The sequence below is a fragment of the Salvelinus sp. IW2-2015 genome, linkage group LG14 (genome assembly GCF_002910315.2).
Source record: "Salvelinus sp. IW2-2015 linkage group LG14, ASM291031v2, whole genome shotgun sequence".
Classification (NCBI taxonomy): domain Eukaryota; kingdom Metazoa; phylum Chordata; class Actinopteri; order Salmoniformes; family Salmonidae; genus Salvelinus; species Salvelinus sp. IW2-2015.
In genome coordinates, this window is record NC_036854.1 from 7,697,977 (window position 1) to 7,710,468 (window position 12,492).

The 12,492-nt window shown below is 42.2% G+C and overlaps 1 protein-coding gene across 1 annotated transcript in view; it reads left to right on the forward strand.

Annotated features, from left to right (window-relative positions):
- LOC111972803 (prolyl endopeptidase) overlaps positions 1-12,492 on the forward strand; it is a 56,231-nt gene that overhangs the window by 19,071 nt on the left and 24,668 nt on the right. Inside the window, exon 9 of the mRNA XM_023999884.2 lies at positions 11,823-12,020. Coding sequence (XP_023855652.1) covers positions 11,823-12,020 — 198 coding nt within the window. The remainder of the gene's footprint in view (positions 1-11,822; positions 12,021-12,492) is intronic.

Genomic DNA, 12,492 nt, shown 5'->3' on the forward strand with positions numbered 1-12,492 from the left:
ATACAAGTAACAAAGTGCTTTACATCATAAAATAAAAGTACTAACAAAGACAGGATGAAGGAGAATTTAAAATAATACAATTAAAACATCTTTAAGTGTGTCTTCAGCAGGGTTTTAAGAGGCACTGAATCTACAAGTCTGATCTCCTCTGGCAGATCATTCCAAAGTCTAGGGGTCCTAGTGGTAAATGCCCAGTCTCCTTTAGTTTTCAACCTAGACTTTGGAGTGGTCTACAGAGCCCTGTCAGAGGATCTCAGGCTGCGTTCTGGCTCGTGGATATTCAAGATCAGAGATATAGGATGATTTAATAAAACATTTAAATCTATTCTCAAAGTGAAGAGCCAGTGTAGAGAAGCTAAAATAGGTGTGATATGGGTACATTTTTCTTTTGCCTGTTAAAAGCTGAGCTGCAGCATTTTGAACTAACTAGACCAGGGATGTCAAACTAATTTTGCCCCGTGGGCCGCATTCTATCGTTAACGAGGTCCGAGCTGAAAGTTGGTTATATTTCCTTGCTGTCAAAATTTGCAAAAAGTGGTCCTCACAGTTAAAAATATATAATGTTTACTCCAACCAACTACGGGCTGGATTGAACCCCTTTTTAGGCCTAATGTTTGACACCCCTTAACTAAACATTGCAGTGATTTCTGGCAGYCATTTATACAGTTAATTTTATTCCCTCACGCCTAGATTACTGTATGTATAACTTTCTCCAGATCAGTGACTAAAATAAATACTTGACTTTAGCTGTCTCTTAGATGATAAAAGCAGGACAAACTTCTTTACATGCAGCTCGAGGTTTAGGTCAGGTTTAAAGAAGACACCAAGGTTTCTGGCCGCAGGCTTTACATTGGTTGACTAATGACCAAGGTTACTTACAATATGGGTCCTAGCAAGGTGTGGGACAAATATCATTGAGCTTGAGAAAAATGTTAAGACATACAACGTTTGATGTCAGCAAGACACTTAAGGGTAGCTACGCTAGGTTGGTCATTGGGTCTGATTGGTAAATACAGCTGTGGTCAATCATAACTAAATGTTATGATTTGCGAATGATAAGGGGAAGCATGTACAGAGAAAAATGGATGGGGCCCAGAATTGACACCTGAGGTACACCGTAGTGATTGGGGACAATACTGAACCACCCATGCTCACTGAGAAACATCTACCACATAGATATGACCTGAACCACTGGTGGGCAACGTGAGAGATTTCTACCCAGCCGGTCAACAAAGATGTTATGATCAATAGTATCGAACGCGTGACTGAGATCCAAAATAACTACAATAGAGCTGACGTGACGATCATTAATGTGATCACTGCTATTCAACGATTTAATTACCTACTATGTTTAATTATTACTCGATTGAATTAATCATGTAACAATGAACTCATTAGGAATTTGGGGCACCACGGGAGGAGTTTGTTTAATGAGTCACCATTTCCCGAATTAACTCAAGAATATAGATATACTAGTCATCAATTAATCATTTCCTCATATCAGTCTCATTCTGAACATCGTAGACTCTGCACAAATCTGGGTCTCACTAATCATTCCATACCACACACATTGATTTGATTATTTACTAACAAGATAAATGAATGAATATATATAAATATATCTCACACACAAGGTATAGGTTATTGATTATAACTTAATACAATGACAACAGGTCCCTAGCGGACCAACACAACATGACATGTGTTACACAAGATGGAGATTTAGAGAGGGAGAGAGAGCAAGAGAGAAAAGCAACACTTGGATACATTTGGAAACTATACTTATAATAGCCCTAATACCTTGCCCCGATCTGCCGCTCTTATGGGTAAGAAGTGTAATGCATGTATTTATGTGTTGAAGGTCTTCGTTGGTTATCTTTGTTGGGCCCAGGCCTTCGRGGGCTGAGTTTCGCTTAGTGAGAAAGGTTCGACGGAGGCCTTGTTCTTTGGCTGACCGTCTCCTTCGTTCTCGGGTGTAAGTATCTGATTGCTCACAAGATGTCACAATGTCCTTTCTCTTGTCTGTTTACTTGTACTCGTTCTGGAAGAGTGGTCTTCTGAGGATGGCTAATCAGCGTAGATGTTCCCAGCGTGGGGATGAAAGCAGTGTAGACAAACAATGYCTTGAATAGACAAACGATGACTTGAAGAGAATAACCAGATGGTCCTGCTTGAATTCACCTTAGATACAGTACTCAACCGTAGCATTGATTGTTAAGAGGTTCCTTTGTCTTCAACCTCGTGTTGCGTTTTCAGGGTCGTGACTAATCGTAGACCTCGGCTGCAGCTCGTGGTCATCCTAGTCTGATATATTAATTATTAACTCAAATGCTTTATACCCTCGAGTAAAAAGGGGGCGTTTCCATCTTGCTGACACCTTCTCTGGGTTCCCTGGGGCGTAGCTAGTTACAAGGCAAGGTATCAGAATTTACTATGATCTCGTTTAGAGAACTAAAATCACAATTTTTATCATCACAAAAATATTATCTTTATCCTGGATATTTCACGTTGTGTGGAAAATATGTAATTATGATATAGACCGTATGAAAACTCTTCAAGTTACAATGTTTTTGTTATAACATCTTCATTTAATGTTTAATGACATGACAAAATAGACATTAATCTTCCACATTCCATCTCTCATCATTACCAAATATGAAATATATTGTCTTCTTGGTGTTGAGGGAGAAGTTTTTGCTCCTGCACCACACTGTCAGGTCATTGACCTCCCTGTAGGCTGACTGATCATCACCGGTGATCAGGGCAACCACCATCGTGTCATCAGCGACCTTGATAATGGTGTTGGAGTCGTGCTTGGTCACACAGTCGTGGGTGAACAGGGAGTACAGGAGGGGACTAAGCACACATCACCTCCACCACGCTGACCCTTAACACAGGGATGTTGCCTACCCTCACCACCTGGGGTCAGCCCGTCAAAGTCCAGGATCCAGTTGCATAGGGAGGTGTTCAGACCCAGAGTCATAAGCTTGGAGGGGATAATGGTGTTGAACGCTGAGCTGTAGTCAATGAACAGCATTCTCACATAGTATTCCTCTTATCTAGGTGGGTGAGGGCAGTGTGGAGAGCAATTGAGATTGATTGTGGTCATCTTAAAACACCCAGTCCTCTGGGTCAGTGACGGCCCTCACACCCGGTTCGATGTTGTTGTCAAAGTGTGCATAAAATGCATTGAATTCGTCTGGTAGGGAGGCGTCGTTGGGCAGATCATGTTTGGGTCTTCCTTTGTACTCCGTAATAGACTGTAGCCCATGCCACATGCGTCGGAGCCTGTGTAATCTGATTCCACCTTATTCCTGTATTGTCCTTTTGCTCTTTTGATGACTCTGTGGAGGTAATAGCGGGCCTTCGTGTACTTATTGCTGTCTTTGGCTGTAGCATCCTCATTTTCTGCTATAGCTCTTGTGTGATGATTTACCAGTCAAGTTTGGACACACCTACTCATTCCAGGGTTTTTCTTAATTTTTTCTATTTTCTACATTATAGAATAATAGTGAAGACATAAACTATTAAATAACACATGGAATCATGTAGTAACCAAAAAAGTGTTCAATCAAAGAACTGTTGTAAGAAATAATAGCAGATACATTGCATGTAAGTAGACTAAAAATAAACAAAATATTTTTCACAAAATAGCGAAGTTGGGTCAGAGCTTGCAAAACGGTGGCCATCCAATACGGCGCCATGCTGAAATAGGCTGGAAAGGAGACAGAGGTCAGGAAGCTATTTACAATAAACAGAATGTTGGTGCCAACAGTAGGCATAACCTCTTTTAGTGGTCTAGTAGGGCTCACGTACATGGAGTTGCCGCAAGTGCTTCCTGACCAGAAATGCTGGTATGGTGTCTGCTACTGTCAATCGGGGTTCAAATATTTTCTGTAAAGAATCGTAAAAAGTTTGCAGAGATCAGGTGATGCGAGCATGTCACTGTTAAGGCAGCCGCATGCTTCCCACCCGAAACAGTTCGGTACAGTTGGTTCATATTATTAACGTTTTGGATTTTGGTTCGGGTTTTTTCGGCTGTTCGGGCACATTTTTTTCTCTACGCCTCTTTGTCCGTGATTGAGCAACTGCAGGGGTGCTTCTTGTCGATTCAGCCCAAAACTCGGTGTGGATACAGCATGGCGAACGACAACGTCATGCATCGATTGACTGATACGATTCTAGCCATGCATTATATAAACACCACCATGTAAATACCAATTCATGGAGGGAGATTGCGGAGACGCTGGGGTCCGACCCAACCACTTTTTCAAAAAAGTGTTCGCAACCAGTTCGTCAAGGCAAAGAAAAGAAACAAGGGCCGCAGTGGAGATGCTGGTGGAAAGGCTTCTCCAGGAATGTTGCTGCTGGCTTTTACGGCAGGCGAAGAAACACGCCATCTTCACCAAAGGATGGGGTATGTTGTATTTTTCTATTGTACTTAACGAAAAGGGTAGCCATGTTTTGCCAACAATAGCGAGCCAGCTAGTGCTAGCTACTTGGCTGGCTAATGGCTAGCTAGCCTAGCAGAATAGTCGTGCAGGGGAAGCAAGCCAACCAACTAAACTAAAAGATCATTTCAACTTTTGATTAAACAATTTTGCCATAGAAGGAAAAGCATAAGCTTCCCAAAGTCAATGTTTGGTAGCAAGGTCCAGCTAGTCAAAATGTTGCAAACGTTTGAGCAGAGTTGAGTAGCTAGGCCAGGCCTGCTCAAACGTTTGCAACATTATATAGTCTATTGTGGTCTCGTTTAGTGATATTTGATGTTCATTAATGTTTTGGAAATGTGTACTAAATAGCCCTCAAATTTTTTATTTTCAAGGCACAAACACCAGTGAATGGAGACCGCACCTGGTTTTGTTCTCTACGCCCCAGCACTTCCTGTTCACCAAGCACGACCTCTGTCCCCAGTACTGACTGGTGATCGGCCCCCACCCCATCTCCCGCACTGAGTTGCAGTGCAGAATTAGGAACAATCTCCATGCGGGACTTGGGCAACTCTATCCTGGGCCCACTACTCCACCGGCTTGCTCCTCACCGACGCTTGCTCCTCACCGACGCCACAGAGCAGCAGTAGTAGCAGGGGTGTGAGAAGTAGGGAGAAAAGGGCTGCAGAGTTCGTCTGGACATCAAGATCTGGACAACATCATGCACCAAGCCACCAGCTTGTCCCAGAGGTAATAAATGAAAATGTCAGACTTTACTCTGATCCCCTTTCCTCTCTTCTGTATTCTTTTTTTCCTCTTCACCGTGCACACTCTCCAGACACTCCTAATTTCCCTGCTCTTCTCATCCTCCCCACAGAGTCCTGGCACCTATGGATGAACTCTCGCCAAAACTCTGGGAGGAATTCGATCACCAGCTGCATGAGTTCGTGCATGACGAATATGGACCACAGTGAAATTAACAACTTGTTCTGTTGTTCAGATATCTCAGAAGTCAGACACTAGACCCTTTCATTTTATTCCATACACACTTGTTATTTACATGTCTGTTTTACTATTGTTCTGAAATATTTATATTTCTCTTAAATATATATATATCTACACTTGACACTATTTGACACTTTTGTTGTTTACATGTCTGTTCATAGCAGACACTGTTGAACTATTGTTCAGAAATATTTGTAACTACACTTTGACACGTTTTATTCCATAGACACTTGTTTTACATGTCTGTTCTCAGCAGACACTTTAGTATTGTGGTATATTTTCAGAAGCAAGAATAAAGGTTTATTTGTGTGCTGAAAAAGCACTGACATTTCTTCATTTCAATACAAGTTGTTTCAATGGATTATATTTGAACATCAATTGCTGACAATAACTTTACAGGCTTGTGGTGTAGTTCGGTCTAATCTAAATTACTGCACACTGAGGCATCCCAGAATCAGGTTGAATTTTATTAACAAGATTTAAAACTACTGGTTCACAGTGCACACAAAGAACTAAGTGCACTAACAAGAATCTCATCCTGGCAGCGATGATGCCGAATGCATACTCTAACTCTCCGACAACGAGAGGGGGTAGTTCCAGGTATGCCCAGGTTTATTGAGATGTAACCTGTCATTCAGGAGGTGTCCAAGAGAATGTCATATTAGGTAAACAAAATACCATTTTCCAGGAACCAAAAGCCTTGATAAAATTGTACTTGTCATAAAGAGATGTATGCAATAACAAAGGAAATTAGAAACAGAAAAGTGAAATTTATTCCAACATTCTATTATCAACATACCTGGATAAGGGTTCTCGAGTGAAGTTCTCATGTAGGGGAAAAGCTTAATCTCTGAGGAAAATGTGAGGACTTGGCGTTGTGGTACRTAGCAGGACAGCTGGTGGTGGTAAATAAAGGGTCTTTGCAACAGTTTGGACTCAAAATAACTCTTAACACTCCCATAGCTCTCTCGGCTGTATGCACCTACATACACCATTGTCAASCTGTAGCGGGCATCTTCTCTGTGTTTTGCCTATTATACAGTGCATTCGGGAAAGTATTCAGAACCTTTGACTTTTACTACATTTTGTTACATTGCAGCCTTATTCTAAAATGGATGAAATAAAAAAAATGTCCCTCATCAATCTTAACACAATATCCCATAATGACAAAGCAAAAACAGTTTTTTTAGAAACATTTCTTGGTTACATAAGTATTCAGACCCTTTGCTCTGAGACTCGAGATTGAGCTCAGGTGCATCCTGTTTCCATTAATCATCCTTGATGGTTTTACTTGATTCGAGTCCACCTGCGGTAAATTCAATTGATTGGACATGCTTTGGAAAGTCACACACTTGTCTATTATAAGGTCCCACAGTTTACAGTGCATGTCAGAGCAAAAACCAAGCCATGAGGTTGAAGGAATTGTCTTCTGCAGCATTGAAGGTCCCAAGAACACAGTGGCCTCCATCACTCTTAAGTGGAAGACGCTTGGAACCACCAAGACTCTTCCTAAAGCCGGCCAAACTGAGCAATCGGGTGAGAAGGGCCTTGGTCAGGAAGGTGACCAAGAACCTGATGGTCACTCTGACAGAGCTCCAGAGTTCCTCTGTGGAAATGCGAGAACAGGATAACCATCTCTGCAGCATTTCACCGATCAGGCCTTTATGGTAGAGTGGCCAGACGGAAGCCACTCCTCAGTAAAAGGCAGTAAAATTACAGCCCGCTTGGAGTTTGCCAAAAAACACCTAAAGGGGGCATCCCGAGTCACGCAGCGGTCTAAAGCGATGCGCAGCGCTTGAGGCGTCACTACAGACCTGGGTTGGATCCCAGGCTGTGTTGCAGCCGGCCGCGGAGCACAATTGGCCCAGAGTCGTCGAGGGTTTGGGCGGCCAGGATGTCCTTGTCCCATCGCGCTCTAGCGACTCCTTGTGGCGGGCCGGGCGCATGCATGCTGACTTCGGTCGCCAGTTGTACYGTGTTTCCTCCAACACATTGGTGCTTCTTGGTTAAGCGGGCAGTGTATCAAGAAGCAGTGTGGCTTGGCAGGGTCGTGTTTCGGAGGACGCGTGGCTCTCAAACTTCACCTCTCCCAAGTCCCATCGCTGCAACTCCTGTACGGACAAGACTGTAACTACCTATTTGGATATCACAACATTGGGGAGAAAAAGGGGTACATGTGTCTTATTTCATCAAACAGGAAGCTTAAATCATCAGACAAGTTCAATGCATGTAGTTGATTTTATTAAAACACCTTAGGTGTGTATATATGGAAAAATACATGTTTAAACATTTCCACCAATCAATTGGTCGAAAGAACAGATGACTTTTGGTTGACCAAGATTTTATTTAGTCGGGGACAGCCCTAAAAGGATGTATATTTGGCAACGATTGGGCGCTTGTATCGCTGTCCTCTAGAGTTTTAGTTTAAATTGATAGACCGTGTCGCCTGGGATCTGCTTTAACCATGAATTCTTTCCCCACTCTCTCTGGGTCTTCACCTTCATCCTCTTTATTTCCGTTAAGCACCAGATTTTCATGCATTGATCTAGTCTGTATATCAAGTAGGGATCTGCTCAACAACTTGTTCTCTCTCTTAAGTTCATTTATGTCAGCTTCGTTAACTTTGACTGTACCCTTCAGCTTTTGAGTTTCTCTTTCCAGTGTTACGTAGTTCTCATCACTCATTTCAAGGCATTCATCTCATGTACACTACCGTTAAAAAGTTTGGGGTCACTTAGAAATGCCCTTGTTTTCCATGAAAACATACATGAAATGAGTTGCAAAATGAATAGGAAATATAGTTAAGATGTTGACAAGGTTATAAATACGGGTTTTTATTTGAAATAATAAATGTGGCCTTCAAACTTTGCTTTTGTCAAAGAATCCTCAATTTTCAGCAATTACAGCCTTGCAGACCTTTGGCATTCTAGTTGTCAGTTTGTTGAAGTAATCTGAAGAGATTTCACCTCATGCTTCCTGAAGCACTTCCCACAAGTTTGGCTTGATGGGCACTTCTTACATACCATACGGTCAAGCTGCTCCCACAACAGCTCAATAGGGTTGAGATCCGGTGACTATGCTGGCCACTCCATTATAGACAGAATACCAGCTGACTGCTTCTTCCCTAAATAGTTATTGCATAGTTTGGAGCTGTGCTTTAGGTCATTTTCCTATTCTAGGAGAAATTGGCTCCAATTAAGGCGCGCCCACAGAGTATGGCATGGCGTTGCAAAATGGAGTGAGTCTTCCTTCTTCAAGATCCCTTTTACCCTGTACAAATCCGAGAGACTGAAAAACAGCTTCTATCTCAAGGCCATCAGACTGTTAAACAGCCATCACTAACATTGAGTGGCTGCGGCCAACATACTGACTCAAATTTCTAGCCACTTTAATAATTACAAATTGGATGTAATAAATGTATCACTGGTCACTTTAAACAATGCCACTTTATATGTTTACATACCCTACATTACTCATCTCATATGTATATACTGTACTCTATGCCATCTACTGCATCTTGCCTACGCCGCACGGCCTATGTTTCTCAAACTAGACACTCTAATGTACTTGTCCTCTTGCTCAGTTGTGCACCGGGGCCTCCCACTCCTCTTTCTATTCTGGTTAGAGCCAGTTTGCGCTGTTCTATAAAGGGAGTATTACACAGTGTTGTACGAGATCTTCAGTTTCTTGGCTATTTCTTGCATGGAATAGCCTTCATTTCTCAGAACAAGAATAGACTGATGAGTTTCAGAAGAAAGTGCTTTGCTTCTGGCCATTTTGAGCCTGTAATCGAACCCAGAAATGCTGATGCTCACATTAAAATATACAAGGTGGGCTGTTTCTTGTTCAAGCAAAAGATAACGCTTTCAAATGACGAAAGTTCGCCAAGACGCAGAGCTACATATATACTTGTCCCTATGAATGACTGCTACCCTATCGCCACGGCCAGACGGCCTTGGTTTCTGTAGATAAGAAAAGGCTGGAGTGGTAGTTTCATTTGGAGAACTAAAATCATTGGGTTTAAGCCAGGTTTCAGTTTCATATGAAAATATGAATACAGTGTTTTTTCACTTGCGCCGGCTGTCGGTTATACAGCTATTTAGACTCATTTTTAGCTGGATTAACTAGGCTACTTTTCAATTCGCTAGTCAGAAAAGTCTGCCGAGCCCTTCCCTTTAGAATGAACGATATGCATCTTCTAGCGACCTATTGATAGGACAGGCACCTGACCGTCACAAAGTGAGCGATGACAAGGAACACTGCTGGTTTAACAGTCTGCCATATGTCCCGCCTCTTGGTACCTGGGTGTGTGTGTTGTGGTCATGGTCAAATTTCTTTACACGGGGGGAGAGAGCATACATTTGCAAGTCCTATATAATGTGAGTGAATTTGCACGTCCCATATAATATAACTATGATTCGGAATCCACTTTCCTGGCACATTTATTTTCTTTTGCGTGCAGTGTCCTACATTAACGATGGCCCGCTGGCCGAGAAGGGTGCAATTGTGGCCTGCAATTCGGGGCGTTCCTGTATGTGGGCATTCCTGCGGGGGAACCCCCCCGAGCAAAAATAAGCGCATGTCGACTTTATTTTAGGGAAAGTTATTTACAAAAGTAAACCTTCGATAGTGAACATACTAGCAATATGCTGGCTACTGTTGATGGCCTGCAGGAAGAAGGCCACAAAAAGACCTAACATTTGTCTTGGCTAGCCTACTTTAGCCATGTAGATATCTCTTGGAACAGTTGTCTTAAAGGAGCAGCGACCCATTTGAAAATGTTCTCAAAATGTAATGCTTTAGAAAGAAAAATGAATGCAATTAATAGAATGCAGTTCTAAAGAATGGAGTAATGACTTGCATTGCTAAATTATATTACACAGCTTTTTAATACATATCATTATAACCAAATGTAGCCTATTAATTGCTGAATATAGAGAGAAGATAGGCAACCCTGTTCCGGGAGTGCAGCAGGGTTTTGTCCCAGCTAGGAACCACATTGAGCTACTTAGTTAATGCGTCAGTTCAGTGATTGCCTAAATTCAACACACCTGTTCTTCCAGGGTTGCCTACCTCTGCTATAGATCCTGCATTTAAGAACCACACCTTGTCCAGGCCAGTAGAAATTCTGTTCGGGCCAGTCGAGTTTTGACCGACTGGGCCAGTGAGAAAAGTTAATGTTGGACTCTGGCGTGTTTCATATTAGCCAGGTATCGAACTGACTGAATAAAGTTGATCTCATATAGCCTTTCCATTCATAAATCATACAACGTAGTTATATATTCATGGTATCGCATATAAAGCAAAGATCTCGTTTTTATTTTCGATATGAAGTCCATCAGGACTTGCCAGACAGTGGTGTTAAAGTGAGTGACTCATCAGTAGCCTACTGAATTGCATCGGTAAGAGCTGTTCATTTGGCTCCCTAATTTGCATCCTGGTAGGCTTTTTGCCAATTAATCTGCAGATAAATTATGAAAACATTAGATGACGATGGTGAATCCTCCTCACTGCAGGAACAATATGTAGGCTGGTGGAGAGAGAGCCTCACTCTGGTCCAAAATATGGAATTTTTTAAAAAGCTAATGATACTTATATGATATTTTCAAAGATATTGATCTGGGTCTAGTGATTTAATGAAAAGGTTGACAATACGAGTAGTCTGTGTAGTAAAGGCCATGATTAACACCTGCTTCATTTTTCAATCAGTCCTGTATGGCAGGTAGCTGAGAAAATGCCTCTTAAAAGGAAGGCCCACCGCATTCCAAATGAAAATGTCCCTGTGTTTTATATCATATTGTACAACAGCTGATGAAACTAACACTGTCAAAGTGAAAATGTGTCATCAGTGTTATTTCCTGATAGTTGCAGGTTGAAAATACAAGCTAGCATTTGAATGTACCAGAGGCCACCAAAATAGTGCCTGTTCTGCAACGACAACAAAATGCCCAGGGGAGCCAGGCTGGCTACTTTTTCTATTTGGCTGGGTACTCCATGTGCTTGTGGAAAACACTGTCAATCATTGCATATGAACTACTTACTATTTAGATATCTTACATTCAATAAACCAATCTTGACATGGATAGCTGCCAGATTGACAGAGGTATTCAGGGGAGTTAAAGGAACATAAATTAAGTGATTTACATTAACCACACTACGGGACATAATATGCTTTCCATGTCCTCTGTTGCTAATTATGACAGGGAGGACTGGAGCACTACCAGGCCGACAGTCAGTCTCTATTGGTTTTGATCAGGTCCTCAGTAAATAACAAATGCCATATACTCTCTAGGAGTATTCTGTTAACCACATGATCACGTTTTTTTAAACATTTAGATTGTTTGACGAACCCTTCTTGCGCTCTCTCCCATTCACTCCCTCTCCCAGTGTTTGCCACCTGTACCTACTCCAGCCTCCTGTTCGTGTGTTTCCTGCACGATGTAAAGAACGTCCTGAAGATGTACCGTCTGAGCTCGGGGGAGGAGCTCAGGACCTTCCCCCTGGACGTGGGCTCTGTGGTGGGCTTCACCGGACGCAAGAGGGACTCTGAGATCTTCTACTACTTCACCTCCTTCCTCTCGCCAGGTAGGCTATCAAAGACCAGGGCTCAATACTGCGACCCATGCACTCACATTTGTGCAACACCTATTCTTAATTGGTCGCTAGGGTGCCGGGGGGGGGGGGGGGTTGTTTTTGTTCATGTTAGTTTTTGGTTCAATGTGATTTTCTTACCTACATGTATTCAAACACAATGGATATGCAGAACAGGTAGCCTATTTAAAACGTTTTTTTCTGAAGTCTTGGTTGAATCTTTGCGATTCGCTATTGTCGTCATGCACTGTTTGAATATGCATTTCTAAAAACATCCCAAAAAACCGTCTCAGTTAAATGTTGACTAAAGAGTAGGCCTACCTGGCAGAATGATATCATGATGATTTGTTTCAATGACAGGGCATTTGTTTTGGAAACTCCGCCATCACATGTAGCCTAGCCTACACTGTACAGTACAAAAACACTGCTAGCCAAACACAACGTGTTCTTGGACGCTCCGGCCCAA